Source organism: Nicotiana tabacum, chromosome 22, assembly GCF_000715075.1.
Source record: "Nicotiana tabacum cultivar K326 chromosome 22, ASM71507v2, whole genome shotgun sequence".
NCBI lineage: Eukaryota > Viridiplantae > Streptophyta > Magnoliopsida > Solanales > Solanaceae > Nicotiana > Nicotiana tabacum.
The window spans coordinates 230,122,631-230,143,136 of record NC_134101.1 but is presented as its reverse complement, the minus strand read 5'-3'; the positions used below and the strand labels follow the sequence as shown (position 1 = coordinate 230,143,136).

The window sequence follows — 20,506 nt, the reverse complement described above, 5'->3', positions numbered from 1 at the left end:
ACCAAAAAAAAGCACTTTTGGCCCAAAAAAACTCAAACAGGCTATTAGTAATCAAGTCGAACTCTTTCTAAAAATAGCTGTGACGATTTCCCTTCCTTTTAATACAATCTATTTATATTATATTAAAAGGAGGGCAGTGAAACACGAGGTTCACCCAAGTGGCATATTGAGAAAAAACCACTTAGCACTTTTAAAATATTAAATAGATTTTATGACAAAATCTAATATAGATTAACAAGATTATGACAGAATCTAAACTAAATTGTTCAAGAAATGTTTCTATAATAAAAGTTCTATTTAAGGAATATTCTTTGTTTAATTTTGGTCCAAGTGATATACGAAAGAAATATAAAACTTTTTTAAGGAGCGTAGTCGTGTACTGAGCTAAATCTTTGGCGGCCCGCCAATTTGGAACGACGCCGTATATAGCAGTAGCCGTTTTCAATTTGGGCCTAGTGGTACTGAAACACAGAGTCTTTGCTCGGCGGCGAACTTGCTCTCTTTTTCTCCGGCAAATTCTCGTCGTAGGTACCTCTCCTCCTCACTGACTTTGTTCCTCTTGATTGCCACTCTAAACGAGAAGCCCCAATTTGTTTTTATTCCCTTACAATTTGTTTTTCCTTCTTGTCTTTGTTTGATTGCGTAGAAACTTGGTACTTTAGTGTCCAATTGGTCATTAGAAAAATTGTGACATTAGATAATTTTTATCAGCCAATATTGTTACATTGTTGCTAATATTCTTTGCTACTTAGTTGCTTTATCTTCATTGTTCCTTCAGCCGAGGGTCTATTAAAAACAACCTCTCTATCTCTATGAGGTGGGGTAAGGTCTGCGTATACACTACCCTCCCCAGACCCCATTTATGGGATCAAACTGGGTTTGTTGTTGTTGTTGTAGCCAATGTGCTCTGAGTTTTACTCTTAACTTTGTAGCACAAGCAGTTATTTTTAACTGTTTTTGTTGCTCATGCTTAATATTACTTCTCTGTGTCCATTCCACTCTATTAAAGTCCATTTCTTTTGGATGTTGGTAATTTACCATTTCTTTTGGATGTTGGTAATTTATCCTTTGAGGCATATTCAGGGTTCTATGAAATTAGAGGTCTGAGAAAAGGAGCACCTTTGCCCTATAGGATTGTTCCTCTTCTCAGGAATGAAGAATTTGATTGAAAAACGTTTTCTTTTAATTTAATATTTTACTTCTTTGGTAGCATGTGATAAATATGGAATACACGTAATCCCATAAAAAGAATTGTTGTTTGGACTCATCTATTGGCGTAGCCACATATAGTGAAGGTGGTAGTCAGCTGAACACCCTTCATTGAAAAGATTATATTGTATATAGAAAATTATATTGAATATATAGGTCGGATTACTTTGTATACATATATAATAAATCTTGAAAACCCTTACGAAATTCCTGGTTTCGTCAGTGGCACTCGTCATATGTGTATTATGAGCATAGACGTCGGTGCATGTGCCAACTTCACCATAGATACCATGACCATAGTTTGTTCCCAATGGAATCATGAAAGCCCTGTAACACTGCTATAACCACTGGCACTTCAAAAGGCTTAGATTCTAAGTAAAAGCCCCTTTTTAGGTTATAGCCTGAACTGGATAGGAAGGGTTTGAGTTGGTACCCCTGTGGAGCTTCGACTGCGTTGGGATTTGATCTATCTACTCGAAAACTTATCCAGTGATTTTGCAATCGTCAAAGCAGCACCAAGAAGCATCAAACACCACATTCAAGCATCCAACTTGATGTTGATCATAACGAGGGGAAAAAAAGAAGTCTTATATTGGAACTAGTTAATCTCACCTATGTGCATAGCAGGATACCTTATAAAAATAATAGAGTATGTCCTTCCCTTTTCCTTTCTTATGTACCCTTAATGTAGGTATTAGAATCTGTCTTTTTTTATTTTTTCCGGAGGTCTCCTTTATCCATTTGTCGTTTTTGCAATTGCTATGGGTTTATTTTGCTTGTTTTTTGTGGGTTTTCCTTCCCCCCCCCCCCCCCCCAAAAAAAAAAAAAAAAAAAGAAAAGAAAAAAAAAACCACCACCACAATAGTATATGGACTAATAATCTTCTATTATGATTAAAGTGTACCCATATGCTTGGTGAAAATTGGTAGATAGTCGGAGCCAACAATAGAAGCAGATCTCATATGGCTTATGGAGGCACAAATGTCAATCCATTGGCAGCAACAGGTGGTTCAACAACTGTGAGGCAGGTGAAGCTGGATAAAGAATGTGAGCTCCGAATTGAAACCAGCCTCGACTTGCCCCTCCGTCTTCGGCTCTTGACTGGAACAGCTGAGATTTTTGGAACTGAAATCCCTCCTGAAATCTGGCTTACCATCCCTCCAAGACTCAAATTTGCTGTATGATATTATTTCCATCATCTATGCAATCAAATGAATGTGTGCCCTTGACCGATTGCCTAACTGTTTGATGCTTATGAAAATCTGTTGCTGGATGCATTTAATACATGCTGCAAGTTTCATGAATGTGTATATCTTTGAAGTTTTTGTCTCTTTTTTTTGGTTAATATATCTTTTGGACATCAGTTATTGATTTAGAGTATGTTTGTTCAAAAGAACTACTTGCCGAAATACAACAACAACAACAAGTGGGGTCGGGGGAGGGTGAGGTGTACGCAGCCTTATCCCTACCCTGAACGGGCAGAGAGGCGATAGACCTACAGCTAAAGAAAAGATGAGACTAAGATAGCAAGATATTTAGAAAGAAGCATATATCAAGTAATAACATACAACATATTAGAAAACTGAGATTAAGATAGCAAGATACAAGATGAAAGAAGCACTGATAACAAGTAATACAATACAAGATATGTTAATAGCCATCTAAGGATAAAATAATACCATACTAACACTAATACTACTGAAACAAGAAGACAAGGGGAAACACTCGACTGCTTACTAACCTTCTATCCTAATCCTCAACCTCCACACCCTCCCATCGGTCATGTCCTCGATTAGCTCAAGCTGCGCCATGTCCCGCCTGATTACCTCTCTCCAAGACTTCTTTGACCTACCTCTATCCCTCCTCCGACCCCCAAGGACAACCTCTCACACCTCCTGACTGGGGCATCTGTGCTTCTCTTTTTAACATGCTCGAACCATCGAAGTCTCGCCTCTCGCATCTTATCCTCCACGGGGGCCACTCCCACATTGTCCTTAATAACTTCATTCGTAATTTTATCAAACGTAGTATGCCAATACATCCATCTCAACATCCTCATTTCAGGAACTTTCATCTTCTAGACATAGGAGTTCTTGACTGGCCAACACTCTGCCCCACATAACATAATCGGTCTAACCACTACTTTGTAGAACTTACCTTTAAGTCTCAATGTCACATTCTTATCGCATAAGACACTGAAAGCGAGCTTCCACTTCATCCACCCCGCTTCGATACGATGTGTGACATCTTCATCAATCTCCCCATCACTCTGAATCACAGACCCCATATACTTAAAACTCTCTCTCCTAGGAATGACTTAAGTATCAAGCCTCACATCCATGTCTGCTTCCTGGGTAACACCGTTGAACTTGCACTCCGAGTATTCTGTCTTGGTCCTGCTCAACTTGAAACCTTTATATGCAAGGGTATGTCTCCCGACCTCCAGCCTCTCGTTAACACCACCCTGCGTCTCATCAACATAATTATGTCATCTGCAAATAACATACGCTAGGGCACCTATCCTTAGATGTGTCGCGTCAATGCATCCATCGTCAAGGAAAATAAAAATGGGCTAAGTGCTGATCCTTGATGCAACCCCATCTCAACTGAAAAGTACTCCGAGTTTCCTCTTGCCGTCCTTACCCGGGTCTTAGCTCCCTCATACATGTCCTTGACCGCTCTAATATAGGCTACATGCACTCCTTTAGCCTCCAAACGTCTCCATAGGACCTCTCATGGGATTTTATCTTAAGCTTTCTGTAGGTCAATGAACACCCTTCACGAACCTCCTCACAAGGTGAATCACTTCCGTAGTCGACCCGTCCGGGTATGAAACCAAATTGGTTGTCGGAAATGGACAACTCTTCCTCATCCTCCCTTCTATCACCCTCAACCAGACATTGATCGTATGGCTTAGCAACTTGATACCCCTATAGTTGTTGCAGTCTTGGATATCCCCTTGTTCTTGTATAGCGGAATCATCGTACTCCACCTCCACTTATCAGACATATTCTTTGTCCTAAAAATAACGTTAAACAACCTAGAGAGCCATCCCAAGCCTGCCTTACCCGCTCTCTTCCAGAATTCAACAGGGATCTCGTTTGGCCCGGTCGCTGTACCTGTACTCATTCTACATATAGCCCCTTCGACCTCCCCTACTCTTATGCGTCTATAGTCCCCAAAAATCATGATGTCGCTCTAAGTACTCTAAATCGCCCAATACAATGCTCCTATCTCCCTCTTCATTCAAGAGTTTATGGAAGTAAGACTGCCGTCTTCGCCTGATTTGTGCCTCCTCCAACAAGACTCTACCTTGTCTTTTATGCACCTTACTTGGTCCAGATCATGGGCCTTCCTTTCTCTCACTTTGGCCAGTCTGTACAGCTTATTGTCCCTGCCTTTGTCTCCAAGCTCTTCATTTAAACGATCGAACGTCGCGGTCTTAGCCGCAGTGTTAAAAAAAGCGTCCGCTTCCTCGCTTTAAGCGAGAAGCGAGCAGAGCGATGGGTTGGTCGCTACCCCAACTAAAAGCGGCTCAGGTACAGAAAAGCGACTGCTTCTCTCTAAAAAGCGAGAAGCGGTGAAGCGGTCGGGAGCGGAAGAAGCGATCGCTTCTTGAATTAAAAGGCGCAAACGAGTCTTTTTCAATTAAAAGACCCAAATTGTTGAGTCTTCTGTTTTAGACACTTCTTCAGCAGCAAACTAGGGTTCTAAACTAGCCTTTTCTTCCTCAAAAAAACCAGCGATTTCTTCCTCACATGAAGCAACGATTTGTTCAAGCAAACTAGGGTTCTTCTTCTTCTTCAACATTACAACAACAGCTTTCAAGTTTCAACATGTATGTTTTTATTTTCATTCTTCTTCTTCTTTTTCTTTCTAAACGTCCAAAAAGCGCGGAAATGATGGCGAATTTTTTTCAGAAAAATTCTGCCCAATTTCTGCCCAATTGGTGCTACTCTTGACAATCTTGTAGAAGAATAAGATGCTTATTTTGTGCTTTAATTAATGCTACTCTTTAGTTTTTTAATTCAAGTATTGAACATTTGCTTACAATTACATGTGTTGTCTATGCTGTATTTGTTTTAATTTTTTTTTTAAAAATTCCGCTTCACTTCAAAAAAGCGGGCGCTTCGCTTCTTGCTTCTCGCATCTCGTGAAATGGGGGTTGTCGCTTTTCCTCGCTTCACGCTATTTTTAACACTGCTTAGCTGCAGTAATCGCGAACTTCGCCTCCTTCTTAGCTTTCTTATACATTCTCTGTTTGCCCTCCGCTCCACCTCGTCTATGCTCTTTACAAGCTTCAAATTCGCCGCTTTCTTAGCTTCCACTTTCCCTTGAACATCTTTGTTCCACAACCAATCCCCTTTATGGCCACCAGAGAAACCCTTCGAGACTCCTAACACCTCTCTAGCCGTCTCTCTTATACAATTCGCTGTCATAGTCCACATACAACTCGCATTCTAACTACTCCCCAAGCCCCTATAATCCGCAACTTCTCCCCCAACTCCCGAACTTTGTCCTTAATCAATGTACCCCACCTGTTCCTAGGCAGGCCAGATAGAACCTTCTTTATCCTTGTCCGCCTGATCTCTAAGTTAGTAACCAATAGCTTGTGCTGAGTCGTAAGATTCTCACTTGGGATGACCTTGCAATCCATGCATAAACCTCTATCACATTTTCTGAGGAGTAGATAATCAATTTGAGTCTTGGCCTACTTACTCTGAAAGGTGATCAGGTGCTCCCCCTTCTTCGGAAAACACGATTTAGCAATCACCAGATCAAAAGCTTTGGCACACTCCAGTAACGAAGTACCTCCTCCGTTTCTATCTCCAAAGTCGAAGTCACCATGCACACCATCATGCCCCAAACAACATCCCGATATGGCCATTAAAGTCTCCTCCTACAATAAGCTTCTGTGTGAGCGGAATGCCCCGCACTAGCCCATCTAAATCTTCCCAGAAACGCCTTTTAACCTCCTCATCCAAACCCACTTGAGGTGCGTAAGCACTAACTAAGTTCAGGGTATGCCCTCCCACGACTATCTTAATAGCCATCAACCGGTCATTCACCCTCTTAACCTCTACCACTAGCTCTCTAAGTTCCTTATCCACTAAAATGCCTACCAAATTCTTCCCTCTCACTATCTCTGAGTACCACAACTTAAACCCATCGGCCTCCCGAGCCCTACTTCCCACCCATCTAGTCTCCTGGACACAGGCTATGTTTATCTTCCTCTTGTAGAGAATCTTCGCTAAGTCTATCGACTTCCCCGTTAAAGTCCCTATGTTCCATGACCCTACTCTCAACCTAAAGGTTCCTTTACCCCCTTGCCACCCTTACCCCCCACCTCCCGTCCCACCCCCCGTTCCTCCGAGGACATGACCTCACTCTATCATATCTCGTCGCGGCCACTAGACCAAAGCGCTACAGGATGGATAGTCTAAAAAATACCTAAAGGTCCAAAGATGCTTATTATGGCTACAGGTAAGCAGGCACAAATTATGTATCTAACTATAAAACTCAATTTAGTGACAGGAGCAGAACAAGGCAGGCAAGTCCAATCTTAGACAAGTTAAATACAAGATACTGCCGATACAATAAGAAATAGGTAATAAAATATACCGACACCAACCATCAAAGAAGGAGAGATAGAACCTAGGAATAGCTTGGGATACACCGAAGAACCGGATGTAAATCGTCGGTTCGCATCAGAACTGCTCAAAATCTGCTGGAGGTCTAGCTGCCCGGATGCTCGCTCGCCGTGGAAAATCCTGTCTTGGAGTCCTGTTTACAGCACACAAAACACATCAACGACCTCCACACACACTAGGGCGGAGTATCAAGAGAAAAGGGGGGGGGGGGGATGGTTCAAGCAATCGGGGGAGGGGTGCTGGGTAGGAAAGGAGCAGCGAGGAAAAGAAAGTGAGGGGAGAGAAGAAGGGGGATGGAGAGGCCGCGGACAACGCGTGTTGTCCCCAAATCTGAGTGGTCGCCGGCGGTGGGGGGGGGGGGGGGGTTCTGGGAAAAAGAAGAGACGGGAGAGGCAAGAAAAGAGAGGAAAGAGGAGAGAGGGGACAATTCTTGCCGAAATACAAGGATATGAAAAATTCTTTCTAGATTTACGAGGTTTAGAAAGAGGCTAGCTAGTTGGAGTAGTTTCCACAATGTAGGAGCTATACATTATTGCAGTCAACATTATCCTGTTTGCCTTCTGTGTACTCATTCATTTCCAGGGATTATTGTAATGGGAATGCTTTTGCAATTAGATTTGGGTTGAACTTCCGAGTCCACTCAACCTCTAAAGAAGCTTTTCTTTTTTCCGAGAAATGGGAAGTTGTATTGTTGTTAGGCAGCACTAAATTGGTGCTCAGATTGTGATCGAATATTTATTTTACCACAAAATAGGGAAAAAATGCATTTACGTGTGCAGTGGTTCTTTGATATTTGATGTCTGTTAAAAGTGAATCAAACTCTTTTCTAGCCAAAAATAAGAATAAGAATCGCCCATCAGGATATCTTGCTCAAGAGTTTGCATCTTGTGAGTGGATCTGTTCCTTTTTTTTTTTTGACTTGTTCAAGTTGTAAATCCTAGGTTTTTACTTGGTATGGAGCCACAATCGAGATGGATGGTCCCACTGAAACTGATTATACAGCAGATGAGGTGTGGCCTCTCTCCCTAGCCATCTGTACTTTTTTTTTAAAATTTCTTTTACTTTTTTGTATTTCAGAATGGTTTGATTGACTTGAGCTTTACTAAACCGAATGGCTAATCACGTTGTAATTTTTTATTCTAGACACCGATGATAAGTTATATAAATGTTCATGCTGTACTTGATGGACGAAGAAATCGTGCCAAAGCTTCGCCTAGTGATTCTGACACTTCTCAGGTATCATTTTTGGTTATTGTTCAGCGTAGGGTAAAACTCAAAGAATTTAAAAGGTTCATTTCTCTTTCTTAATCATTTACTCTTCTGCTTATGGGGCATAAGGAAACCAACTTTCTCTGGTTTACAAAATCACTGACAAGTTTCGTACCATGGGAAGATGTTTGCGGTTGTAGGGGGGAGAGAGATTACAAATCCTGGGTACTGGTGATGAAGATAACTAGTTGCATGACCCGAAGGTGGTAGTATCAAGTTAAAGATTTAGGAAGCTATAGGAAAGCCAATTGCAACCCTAGCTGGGTCCTCCTTCCCAGAGTTATCAAAGGCAAAAAGGAGAAAAAATATTGAAGTCAATTGAGACTTTAAACGCAAAATTGTGAGTTTTAATGAAAAAGGCAAACAATTGAAGGGAATATAAAAAATATATGTAGTTCAAGAAGAATGTAATCATAAACCCAAACAACAATTAGATAGACAACGGAATTGAAAAGAATAATACAATTAGGTAAAATATTTATAGTTTAGTGTGGTTCTCCTCTAGACAGATCCCGTGGGCAATGAGACGCACGGCTTAGCGCTTTGGTGCCTCTATTGAAGAGCCGCTTAAGCAACGCAAAGCGCAGAACCTATTTCCCACCTATCTTCAGGGTTCAAGCTCACATCAAGTGAACCTTTGACAACACTGCTCCTTGCTTGACAATCCTTGGGGCATTGTAGGAACTAAATCAAGCCGCTAAATCAAAGATGTCTAATAGAAAGTGAAAACCATATCATAAACCTTGACAAACTTGATTTGCTTATGATATTCTTCTATGCAACTTTTGATACTGAGAACTTATTTGTTAGGTCATGAGAGAGTGAATTTAGGTAAAGTTTTTATTTAATCATTGCAGGTCTATAGGGGCAATCCGAATGGGGTGGTGCTTGCCCACTCTCAGGTTGTGTAGGTCAGCCTTTAGGAACACATGGAAGTTCTTGTTGATCTGCTTTGTTTAATGTTGCGATTCCTTAAGATACATTAGCTTCTGTCGTGATAATGCACGGAATCCAAATTGGAGAGGTTACAAGAGTAAGAGGTAATATATGAATGATAGAAGCCTGCGTTTTTGTAAGATGATACTTCACTTGGGTATGATAGGAAGTGGAAATGGTGATTCTTAGGGTTCTCTTGAGGAGTGTATATTATCCTAGTTATTGATATACATTGAGGATTTCTATGCTAACCTTATTCTTAGCTCCTTTCTGTTAATTAACCATAGACATCCTTTATGAGAACTACATGTTTTTCATCGACAAGATTTAACATACTTGATTTGGTCAGGGCCCAAGGGTCGTCGTCGTGGGACCTACAGATTCTGGCAAGAGTACTTTATCAAGGATGCTTCTTAGTTGGGCAGCAAAACAGGGATGGAAACCTACTTTTGTGGATTTGGACATAGGTCAAGGATCGATAACTATTCCAGGATGTGTTGCTGCTACACCAATCGAGTTGCCTATTGATCCTGTTGAAGGAATTCCACTTGAAATGCCTATGGTCTACTTCTTTGGTCATGTGACTCCTAGGTAGAAACCTTGTACCATGACATAGTGTTATTTTGACCTCGTCCCTTGTACAAGATAAAGTTTGTATGAAGAAAACTTGCTTTAGCACTTGCACTTTGCTTTTAGCATATTTACTAACTAGCAGACACCACTTCTCTATTTGACAGTGCCAACATAGATCACTACAAGGTACTCGTCAAGGAGCTAGCTCAGACTCTGGAGAAGCAATTTTCTGGCAATGCTGAATCTCGAGCTTCAGGCATGGTAATAAATACAATGGGATGGATAGAGGGAGTTGGTTATGAGGTATTTAAGCTCTATTCCTTTTTTTTGTGTGTGTAAAAGACAGCCAGGGTAGCATTTAGAGTGTTGTGGTCACCATTTCGTCTTCTTCTGCAGTTGCTACTCCATGCGATTGATACATTCAGTGCCACAGTTATTCTTGTCTTGGGTCAGGTATGTTCCACTACTGACAGTGAAGTCCATTTTATATGATTAGTTTTGCACACGAAGGAATTTGATATGTATGCCATGGGGTTAAATATCAGTTGGAAACTCGAGTTCTGTGGAGGTCGAGAATTAGGGTTGAAGGTTGATAGAGAGTCGAGGGTATCTCCTTGTGTTACCGGTAGTATAAGTAATATTCTTATTTCCTGTTCCGAGACCTTTTTATGATACGTTGTTTCTTTCTTACTTATACTATTAGTAATATTTTCTTATCTTAGATATTTGTTAGTATACGTGAGTCCGTGTTTTCTTTCTTTTCTTGTTATTGTTTTTTTTATTATGAAGATTATTACATAAAAACATGTAGATGCCACTGGTATTCTCCAACCACAAATAGAATGGACAGAAATAATAATACAGAGCATCACGATTACTTTTGAGTCTTGTTATTGTTATGGTTGGTTGCTTCCTTGTCACTGTTCCTTGGGCCGAGAGTCTATTGGAAACAACCTCTCTACCTTCGCAAGGTAGGGGTAAGGTCTGCGTAGACACTACCTTCCTCAGACTCCACTTGTGAGATTACGCTGGGTTTATTGTTGTTGTTGTTGAGTGCTGTGAGCGAGGGGACAAAAATTCAAAACCTCAAAGGCACATTCTACACTTATCTATGCTATATTAGAAACACGAAGGCCCTTAGCGAAATGTTGTTCGTCTTTTTTACCCTTTAAAATATAGAGTTCACATTGGACAACATAGTAATTTGAGTATTTCATTAATATTTAGAAATAGTCATTTAATTAATTTTTCTATAATTTAGACATAGTTATTTAATTATTCTCCTATTATTGACACTCTAGGAAAGTTAGTAAACTTTTGCCTAATTCTTCGTTCAACTCCCAACATTTGGCTAATTCTCTCACACGTTCTTCTTCTTTTTTTGTTCTTTTTTCTTTTTGCTTTTTTGTTAGGAGTCTTTATTATTTGGTAAAATTTTTGAAGGACTAATTTTTCATAAAAAAAAAAATTGGTGAAAGACGAGTTTTTTGGACTTCTTTTTCGTTAAGAGTTTTATTATTTGGTAAATTTTTCTTTGTCTATTTGAACTATATACAAATTTATTTTATATAAATCCTTTCTAGTTTTATACACCCAAATACTTCTATAAAAGAAGCTACAATTTCACAGTTTAATCGTCAAACTTCACCTGTTCTAGCAGCACCGTTCCAGATTCTTTTCTCTAAGCAAATTTTTTCCGTATTAGCTGTTTTATTTTGTAGCGCTCACGTGTTCAAAAACGCTTAAGTTACTTTCACATCCGGATGAACTACAAGTTAAACTTAGAACTTTGAAGGCGAAAGTCTGTAAATCCGGGGTCCTTGCACCATATTGGTCCCACCTTATGATAGTATGTACGCAGACCTTACCCCTATTTTATGAAGGTAGAGAGGTTATTTCCGAAAGACCCTCGGCTCATGAACATTAAAAATGAAGCAATAAGGAAACAATAACAACAACAAGGTAATGAGACAATGGAAGCAAATAAAACGAGTAATGACAGAGATCTAGGGATACAAAGCTACAAGAATAGAGACAATCTTACTGCTAATAATGACACACCGTTTAAAAACAAGGGACTAGGAGTAGGAAAATACCCGACTAGTACTACTACTACTAGTAAGACAACGCGAAACTCTTGACTATCTATCAACCCACCACCCTAATTCTCGGCCTCCACACCTTTCTATCGAGGGTCATGTCCTCGGTAAGCTGGAGTAGATTCATGTCCTGCCTAATTACCTCACCCCAGTTCTTCTTAGGCCTCCCTCTACCCCTCCTCTGACTCGCCATGGGCAACCTCTCGCACCTCCTAACGGGGGCATCAGAGTCTCTCCTCTTCACATGGCCGAACCATCACAACCTCGATTCCCGCAACTTATCTTCCACAGGAGCCACACCCACTTTGTCCCTAATATATTCATTCCTAATCTTGTCTTTTCTGGTATGCCCACACATCCATCTCAACATCCTCATTTCTGCTACTTTCATCTTTTGGGCATGAGATTTCTTGATTGGCCAACACTCGGCTCCATACAACATGGCCGGTCTAACTACTTTGTAGAACTTGTCCTTAAGTCTAGATGGCACATTCCTGTCACACAAAACCCTAGAAGTGAGCCTCCATTTCAACCACCTCGCACCTATACGATGTGCGGCATCCTCGTCAATGTGCCCGTTACTCTGTATTGTTGACCCAAGATATTTGAAACTATCTCTCTTGGGGATGACTTGTGTATCAAGCTTCACGTCCACTTCTGCTTCATGCGTCCCAACACTGAACTTACACTCCAAGTATTTTGTTTTTGTCCTGCTCAACTTGAAACCTTTAGGCTTCAGGATCTGTCGCCACACCTCCAGCTTAGCATTAACCCCACCGCGCGTCTTGTCAGTCACCTTTCTGGAAAGGTATCGAAAATGATAAATGCACAACACAGTGTCGTTTGGGGTAATTCCTGGACATTCTGCAGGTTAACTGCACCATAAGTGTGTTCATTCTGGCATATACTCTCTAATATTAAAGTACATGAGAACTCCTCTCACCAATGTGCTTCTACCCATGTACGGCTTCTCAGTTCTCCCTCCCCAAAATGCCAAGGCAATTGCCTAAATTTTATTGTGATCACTATCGAATTGTTGTGCCTTGCTTGGCCCTTTTCACATATGTTAAAGCCATTTCCTTGAGTGGGTATTATCAGAGGGGTAGAAGGTGAAAGGATATCAGGAAACTTTTGAAAATGAACCAACTAATAGAGATATGAAAAGGAAAGGAAATAGAGAGTGAAAGTATGGCAAGTTGAAATTTCAGTGTTGCCAAACTAGTCTTGTTAGACATTAATTGAGCTTGAGAACTGGTGTCCAGCAATTACCTGTTTATAGAGCTGTTTTCTACACTGTAGAAGTTGATCTTATATCTATTATGTGGTTGTACTCTGGGCAGGAAAAACTTTGTAGCATGCTAAAAGATGTATTGAAGAAGCGGCCTAATGTGGATGTAGTGAAACTTCAAAAGTCCGGTGGTGTTGTATCAAGGAATGCAAAAGTACGGCAGAAAGCAAGGGGCTACAGTATTGCCTTCTAAAAGAGAGTTAATTTGTTTTGTTGGTACGGAGGGGTTTTCTGTATGTAATCCATGTACTCGAGAATTGGTTAAGTTAGCTTGTTGTACTAGTATTGCTCTTACTTGTAACGGTATTGCTTTTGGGTATATAAAGGAGAGGCATGAGTATATTTTGGTTAATGCTCGTGGTATTGATAATGATACTGGGTGTGAGGTTATGAGGTTGTTGTTTGAAAGATCGTTCTTGGAAGGTTGTTAGTGCAAAATGCCCGTATTATCTTCATAGTTGGGGGGTTTTGGTTGACGATATGTTTTATTGGATTGGATATTGGGACAAGAATAATGACTTCAAGATTGATGCAATCGTTTCGTTCGATTTGGGGAAAGAGGAGTTTGGTACGGTGGTGCTACCAGAAGGTCATTTTTATCCCGAGAGAGCTTTGTTATTGATGGAAATGAAGGAGATGTTGTGTTTAGTTAATTTATCTGAGGACAATTATACCATGGATTTTTGGATGTTGAAAGATTCCAAGAATTATATGTGGGTTAAGGAGTACAGAATTGATCTAGGCAGGTTTCTCGGCAAATGGTTTATTACTCCAATGTATCAAAGGGAAGGGAAAATTCTTATCAATGTAAATTCTAAAAGTCTTGAGTGGTATGGCGTAGAGAACAAGTGTTTCAAGAGTATAGACAATCTAAGATCAGGCCGATGGATGTGGTGTGGATTTTGCATTGATGGCTTGTTTTCCCTGGGAAGCCAATAGGCGGCATAATGTTTTGTATGTTAGGTTTGGGCTTTCGTCCTGCTGTTTATTGTTGTTTCGTCGCTGGTAATGCTTAGGATTTCACCGTTTGCTTAGAGTAAATTAGTTAAACGTTTTGAAAGCTGACCAAACAATGCTCTATGATATTGTGGGGTTATCTATTACATTTAAAATGATGTTAGAATTGTTTTATGGTCATTAGTCTTATTGTGTAATGTGGAAACTATTTTATAGTATGAATGAATCCTAGTTAAACATGACGGGGAAAAAATTATCCTTGTGCTTAATGGCATGAATATTATCATTGCTCTACCCTCGTCTAGCTCTTTCTTTATAAAGTAATAATGCTTATTAGCCTTAGATATCAAACATTATGTTCTATTGTCAGTTATTCAAGATGTCATACAAATTGATATCTCAATGTTAAATAACTTTATTTCAGTCTATGAATATTGAATGCCTCTATAGGTGGATGAAGTGCCTGGATAGTGGATAAATATTGAACTTCTTTTTTTGATGAAATCTACTTTCATGAAAATAAGTTGCCTCTGATGATAGTACTCTCTGATTTTGATTGATTGATCCTTTATTTTATCTTTGGTTGTTGACATTGATTGCTTCTAAAGTTGAGCAAGAAGAGATTACTTCTTTTTGGGAACTCTCTCTTTATAACCAACTATAAAGCAATTTTCTGGCCGGAGTAGGTAGGTAGGTAGAGAGAGAGAGAGAGAGAGAGAGCGGATCTCTGAATTTCATAATTTGTTGCTTCCAAATAGTTGATTTGCTTAGCTGCGCTGACCCATTGAACTTGATTTGGTTTGCACGTCATTGTCTTGACTCTTGAGAAAACAAGAAAGGAGAAAAAGTTAGAGTTTGGAACATTTAATTTGGTTGATGTGCATGCTTGTTTAATCACAGTCAACATGGCCTTGTTTCCTTGTCTTTAGCTCTATTTTCGCACGTTGAGATAGTGTGGCTCTTCTTTTTGGTGGTGCTAAGAGGCAGCTATAAGATGTTTGTTTTGATGAATCTCTTAATAGTTTGTGATAAAGACAAGCTTTTACAGGCTATGCTGTTTTGGACCAATTCGTAACTCTTTATTAGGAAGTGGAGGCAACGTTGCTCTATCAGTTGGTCTGAGGATCTTTGAAAGTCTTAACTAAGTTGAAAATAGAAACTCAACTTGATAGTCTTATTCGGAAACAATTACTTAAAATCATTTCCTTGAGTGGGTATTATCAGAGGGGTAGAAGGTGAAAGGATATCAGGAAACTTTTGAAAATGGACCAACTAATAGAGATATGAAAAGGAAAGGAAATAGAGAGTGAAAGTATGGCAAGTTGAAATTTCAGTGTTGCCAAACTATTCTTGTTAGACATTAATTGAGCTTGAGAACTGGTGTGCAGCAATTACTTGTTTATAGAGCTGTTTTCTACACTGTAAAAGTTGATCTTATATCTATTATGTGGTTGTACTCGGGGCAGGAAAAACTTTGTAGCATGCTAAAAGATGTATTGAAGAATCGGCCTAATGTGGATGTAGTGAAACTTCAAAAGTCCGGTGGAGTTGTATCAAGGAATGCAAAAGTACGGCAGAAAGCAAGGGGCTACAGAATACGGGTACAGATTTCCTTTTAGATTAGTGATAAAGGGAGTGCGGTCCTCTTATTTTTCACCTTGTCCTTGTAATGCAAAACTAAACTTTTTATTTCGTCTTTGCTTCCCCTACCAGGAGTACTTTTATGGCCCTTCAAATGACCTCTCACCACATTCTAATGTAGTGAACTTCGGTGACTTGTTCATCTACCGAATTGGGGGTGGACCACAGGCTCCACGCTCAGCTTTACCTATTGGTGCAGAGCCTGCTGCAGATCCTACAAGATTGGTTTCTGTTAGTATCAACCGGGACTTGCTCCATTTGGTTCTTGCCGTCTCGTATGCCAATGAACCAGATCAAATAATTTCCAGGTAAGGCTGAGTTCGTTTTTCTATCGTCGTTCTTATGCTCAGTGATAATTGATTATTCTGTTTTAGCTAAAAGAGTTTAAGGTTATGAGGTTCATTTTTTGAATTACTGCTCTTAATTTGTGAGTCCTAGCTGTAAAAGAAACCCCTGTTTATTATTAAAATGACAAGATAAATCAGCACATAATACATGACTTCTATTAAAATTTATGACAATAAATAGTAACTTATTTGGAAAGCCTAATGGGAGTGATTGTCATTTCTAAATTTATCCTTAAATTGTTTGCCGAAGGATACTAGTTTTTGGTGTTGGCAGTGAGGGGTTATTGCCTTCATGGGACCATTTTCTGCACTCCTCTCTGCAAAAAGCTTAAATCATGTATAACACAAAGTTTAACATAACAGTGCTTGGGTGAGTGAAAATTGTACGAAATGCAAAGTAGTCTCGTGTAATTGCATGTGGAGCCTCAGTTTCATCCATTAGTGATGTAGCCTGGAAATTTGGCATTTTTCTCTTTAGTCTTTTTGGCTCCTTTGTAATCTAAAATTTGTAAATTTCACTGGCGAGGTAACTACTATTTCATTTCCTTCACTGTTTCTCACAAAATATATTTCACTGATATTGAAGCATCTACCTCATTAAGTAGTATGCTGTTCATTAAAATTATGCAAAGTGGTGTATATTCCTGCCATCTCATGATTCCCTCCCCCAGAAAAACCTGTTTTTGTGTCTCATATACTTCTTTTCTTCCCATGACAGTAATGTTGCCGGATTCATCTATGTCACAGACGTTGACATGCATAGGTGTGAACTCGAACTCTCCTCTTATTAGACAGTCACTTTTGCTATTCTGAGTGCGAGTATGATCTTTATCTTCGATTATCTCCATTTTCAGGAAAAAGATAACATATCTTGCACCATGTGCTGGGGAACTTCCGAGCAAATACCTAATCGTGGGAACCTTAACATGGATTGAAAACTGAATTATACAAATGCAGTAGCCAGTGGTTTTTTTCGGCCTCTGAATTATACTAAGCTTTTGGTAGTGTAGAAATGCAATAGGCTTTTTCTGTGATGACTGTATAATACTACGACTGTACCATAGGTATGAGGCTTTATGGAGAAAATTCGAATGTACAAATAACATTAGCTCCTTCATCTTTTTTATCGGCAAATGTTAAGTTAAATGGTCTTTTTGCATCACTGACATTTTGACATCTCCAAGCTTCTGAGGAAGTATGAATCCTATTTCTCTTTTTCAACAAATACTTACTCGTATACGGCCTTTTCCGAAAAGAAATTTTTTTAGGAGATATGTTTTTGGTTCGTGAATTGTGCTCGACAACGAAGCAGATGCATCAACAGATAAGACACCATATAAAGAACAAAGAGGAGGCAACTACAGGAAGCAGCCTAAAGAAACCATAACAAATAAGACACAACATAATGTCTATGCCTATTGCTGCAGTGAGCTGAGTGTATTTAGTGAACGGTGCATAGAATTAGCAGACGACTTGAATACGCGACAAGTTATTTCAAGAGGTACAATGGCTTTGCTGCTATAATCCACTGAGATTTCAACTTATTATATAAAATAAGGTATCCATATTTTTTTGTCAACATATATACAAATTTTAGGTTCTAGGTCCACCATGTTTGGATGGTTTGTTCTTGTGAAGATTTATGGGTGTAAAATCACAACAATAATAATATTGATGCCTCAATCTCAAGCAATTTGTCATTTGCATATGAATTTTCACTATCCTTTTTATAGTATAAGGGGTGGAAATATTCAATTTTAAAATACAAGAGATGTATGCGAAGGTGATTATATTATAGAGGTGTTAGTGGGAAGAAATAATAAGAAGACATTGGAACATAAATTTGGAGATGATGGGGGCATGAGTTCATTTTGGTCATGGTATTAGTGGCGGAGCCAGAATTTTCCCTAAGGAGAATCAAAATATAAATAAGCAAGCATATGAAAAAATTAAGGGAGTCAATACATAGTACATTGAGACTTCTTATAACAACATCTCTATATAACAACACATCACTATAAAAGTCAAGCTTTTTTGGAACCAATTTTTATGTTATATTATAATACATGTCCTCTATAACAACACTTCGCTATAACTTCTAAAAATATTCGGAATAAACGAGGCTATTATAGAATGGTTTGACTGTATCTATACATAATAATAAAATATTTAACCTATCTACGCGGTATAATTTTTCGATGAAGGGGTGTCAATTGACTCCCCTTGCCAATGAATGGTTCCGCCACTGCATGGTACTAGAAAATGGAATCCTAAAATGACTCCTTATATCTCTACAAAGCGTAAGGGTATTAATATTTACAAATATAAAATGATCGTTTTTTATCTGAACTTTGTGATTATAATTAATCGTGCCACATAAAATATGACAATGGAAAAAGGGGAACAGTACATTCAAGTTTTTTTTTTTTTTTTGTTTTGTTTTGTTTTTGTGAAAAAGGGCCAAAAAGATTTTTCAAAGTATATTGTGACGAACAAAGAGAGACGTTATTCTGTTTAAAACCCTTCACAGTTATCAAATAAGCAGTTTTTGATAACTCGGCTAAGAGCCCGTTTGGCTTAGCTGATGTAGAGTAGCTGATAAGCATTAGGTGCTGAAAAACACTTTTAAGTGTTGAAGCTGATTTAAAAATAAGCAGTTACGTGTTTGGATAAAAGTGCTGAAATTAATAATAAACAGCTGAAGAACTGGGTATACGAAGAGTTTTGTTTTAAAAAGAAGTATTTTAGGGATAGAATAATAAATATTTTGGCCAAACCTAAAGTGCTTATAAGCTGAAATTTGATAAGTTGGGGAAGACCGACTTATGACTTTTGGCTTATTTTTGGCTTATAAACACTTAACTTATAAGCACTTTTAATTTTACAAAACGCGTAGATAAGCCAAAAAGTGCTTATAAGCCAGTTTGATCAGCTTATAAGTGTAGCCAAACACCCTCTAAACTAGCTCTTATTGTAGCTTATATTTTCCCTCCGATCCATAATAAGTTATCTTTTGACCTTTTTTTTAGTGGTCCAAAATAAGTAATTTTTCCATATTTCAAGAATGAATTAATTACTTTTTTCCTACATTGCTTTTGGAGTAAATAATGTTGAAATATGTGTTGTGAAGAGATAGTAAAGGTTAATATGTTCAATTTTATTGCTAATTATTATTAAAAGATAATTTTTTAAATATGTGTGAAAATAGTCAAAAAATTACTTATTGTGGACTAGTAACTAATTAAATACTTTTATTATTTAGCAAACGCATAAATAAATTAAAAAAGTTGAAGCTCTTTATATTCAGGTCCTTTTATTATCCCAAAAAAACAAAACAGAGAAATGGAGTCAAAATCAAGAGCCGTTTCTTCATCATCATCTTCCAAAGCAAAGATGATAATCAGTTTCACAATATTGTCAAAGGATATTACAATGGACATTTTCTCAAGACTACCCACAAAGTCATTGGGTCAATCTGTTGCCTTCTAAAGGGGAGTTAATTTGTTTTGTTGGTACGGAGGGGTTTTCTGTATGTAATCCAAGTACTCGAGAATTGGTTAAGTTAGCTAGTTGTACTAGTATTCCCCCAACTTGTAATAGTAGAGCTTTTGGGTATATAAAGGAGAGGAATGAGTATATTTTGGTGTGAGGTTATGAGGTGGACTGATGGTTGCTGTTTGAAAGATCATTCTTGGAAGGTTGTTAGTGCAAAATGCCCGTATTATCTTCGCAGTTGGGGGGTTTTGGTTGACGCTATGTTTTATTGGATAGGATATGGGGACATGTATAATGATGTCAAGATTGATGCAATCGTTTCGCTCGATTTGGGGACAGAGGAGTTTGGTACGGTGGTGCTACCAGAAGGTTGGTTTCATCCCGATAGAGCTTTGTTATTGATGGAAATGAAGGAGATGTTGTGTTTGGTTGATTTATCTGAGTACCACTCTACCATGGATTTTTGGATGTTGAAAGATTCCAAGAAGTATATGTGGGTTAAGGAGTACAGAATTGATCTGGGCATGTTTAATCTCAACAGGGGGTTTATTACTCCAATGGATCACAAGGAAGGGAAATTTTTTATGAAGGTAAAGAATGTGAATTCTGAAAGTCATCTTGAGTGGTATGATGTAGAGAACAAGTGCTTCATGAGAATAGACAATCTAACATCCCGCCAATGGATCTGGTTTGGACTTTGCTCTAATGGCTTGTTTTCCTTGGGATGTTGATAGGCAGCAATAATGTTTCTGTATTTTAGGTTTGGGCTTTCGTCCTGTTGTTTATTGTTGTTTCATCATTCCTAATGCTTAGGATTTCACCTTTTGCTTAGAGTGAATTAGTTAAACTTTTTGGAAGCTGACCAAACAATGCTCTATGATCATATTACGGGGTTATCTTGTGGTCTTTGGGATGTATCTAACTCCTTAAGTTGAACTATTACATTTAAAATGATGTTAGAATTGTTTTATGGTCATTAGTCTTATTGTGTTATGTGGAAACCATTTCATGGTATGAATTACTTCATGGAGGATGTGACGA

At 38.7% G+C, this 20,506-nt stretch overlaps 2 protein-coding genes across 6 annotated transcripts; both read left to right on the top strand.

Moving 5' to 3' along the window:
* The first annotated feature begins 371 nt into the window (after positions 1 to 371).
* LOC107830231 (protein CLP1 homolog) lies at positions 372 to 17,134 on the top strand. Of its 5 annotated transcripts, none has more exons than XM_075244183.1 (11): positions 372 to 528; positions 2,139 to 2,387; positions 7,802 to 7,870; positions 8,004 to 8,096; positions 9,415 to 9,656; positions 9,803 to 9,941; positions 10,035 to 10,091; positions 15,449 to 15,583; positions 15,696 to 15,931; positions 16,689 to 16,733; positions 16,825 to 17,134. In XM_075244183.1, exons 2-11 carry the CDS (start codon positions 2,172 to 2,174, stop codon positions 16,910 to 16,912), a joined length of 1,320 nt encoding a protein of 439 aa, XP_075100284.1. In that variant the 5' UTR covers positions 372 to 528; positions 2,139 to 2,171; the 3' UTR covers positions 16,913 to 17,134. The 5 variants fall into 5 exon arrangements, with proteins under 5 accessions (XP_075100284.1, XP_016513217.1, XP_075100285.1 ...); XM_016657731.2 differs by having other exon boundaries at positions 379 to 528; positions 2,109 to 2,387; XM_075244184.1 differs by having other exon boundaries at positions 387 to 524; positions 2,109 to 2,387.
* Positions 17,135 to 19,623: 2,489 nt separating this feature from the next.
* On the top strand, positions 19,624 to 20,196 carry LOC107830229 (putative F-box protein At1g50870). Its single transcript, XM_016657727.1, has one exon. It carries the CDS (start codon positions 19,624 to 19,626, stop codon positions 20,194 to 20,196), a length of 573 nt encoding a protein of 190 aa, XP_016513213.1.
* Positions 20,197 to 20,506: the final 310 nt, after the last annotated feature.

Coding starts and splice junctions, on each gene's coding strand:
- LOC107830231 (XM_075244183.1), top strand. CDS start 2,172: ATGGCTTATGGAGGCACAAATGTCAATCCATTGGCAGCAACAGGTGGT. Junction 2,388..7,801: donor CTCCAAGACTCAAATTTGCT/GTATGATATTAT, acceptor TGTAAATCCTAG/GTTTTTACTTGGTATGGAGC. Junction 16,734..16,824: donor ACAGACGTTGACATGCATAG/GTGTGAACTCGA, acceptor CTCCATTTTCAG/GAAAAAGATAACATATCTTG.
- LOC107830229 (XM_016657727.1), top strand. CDS start 19,624: ATGAGGTGGACTGATGGTTGCTGTTTGAAAGATCATTCTTGGAAGGTT.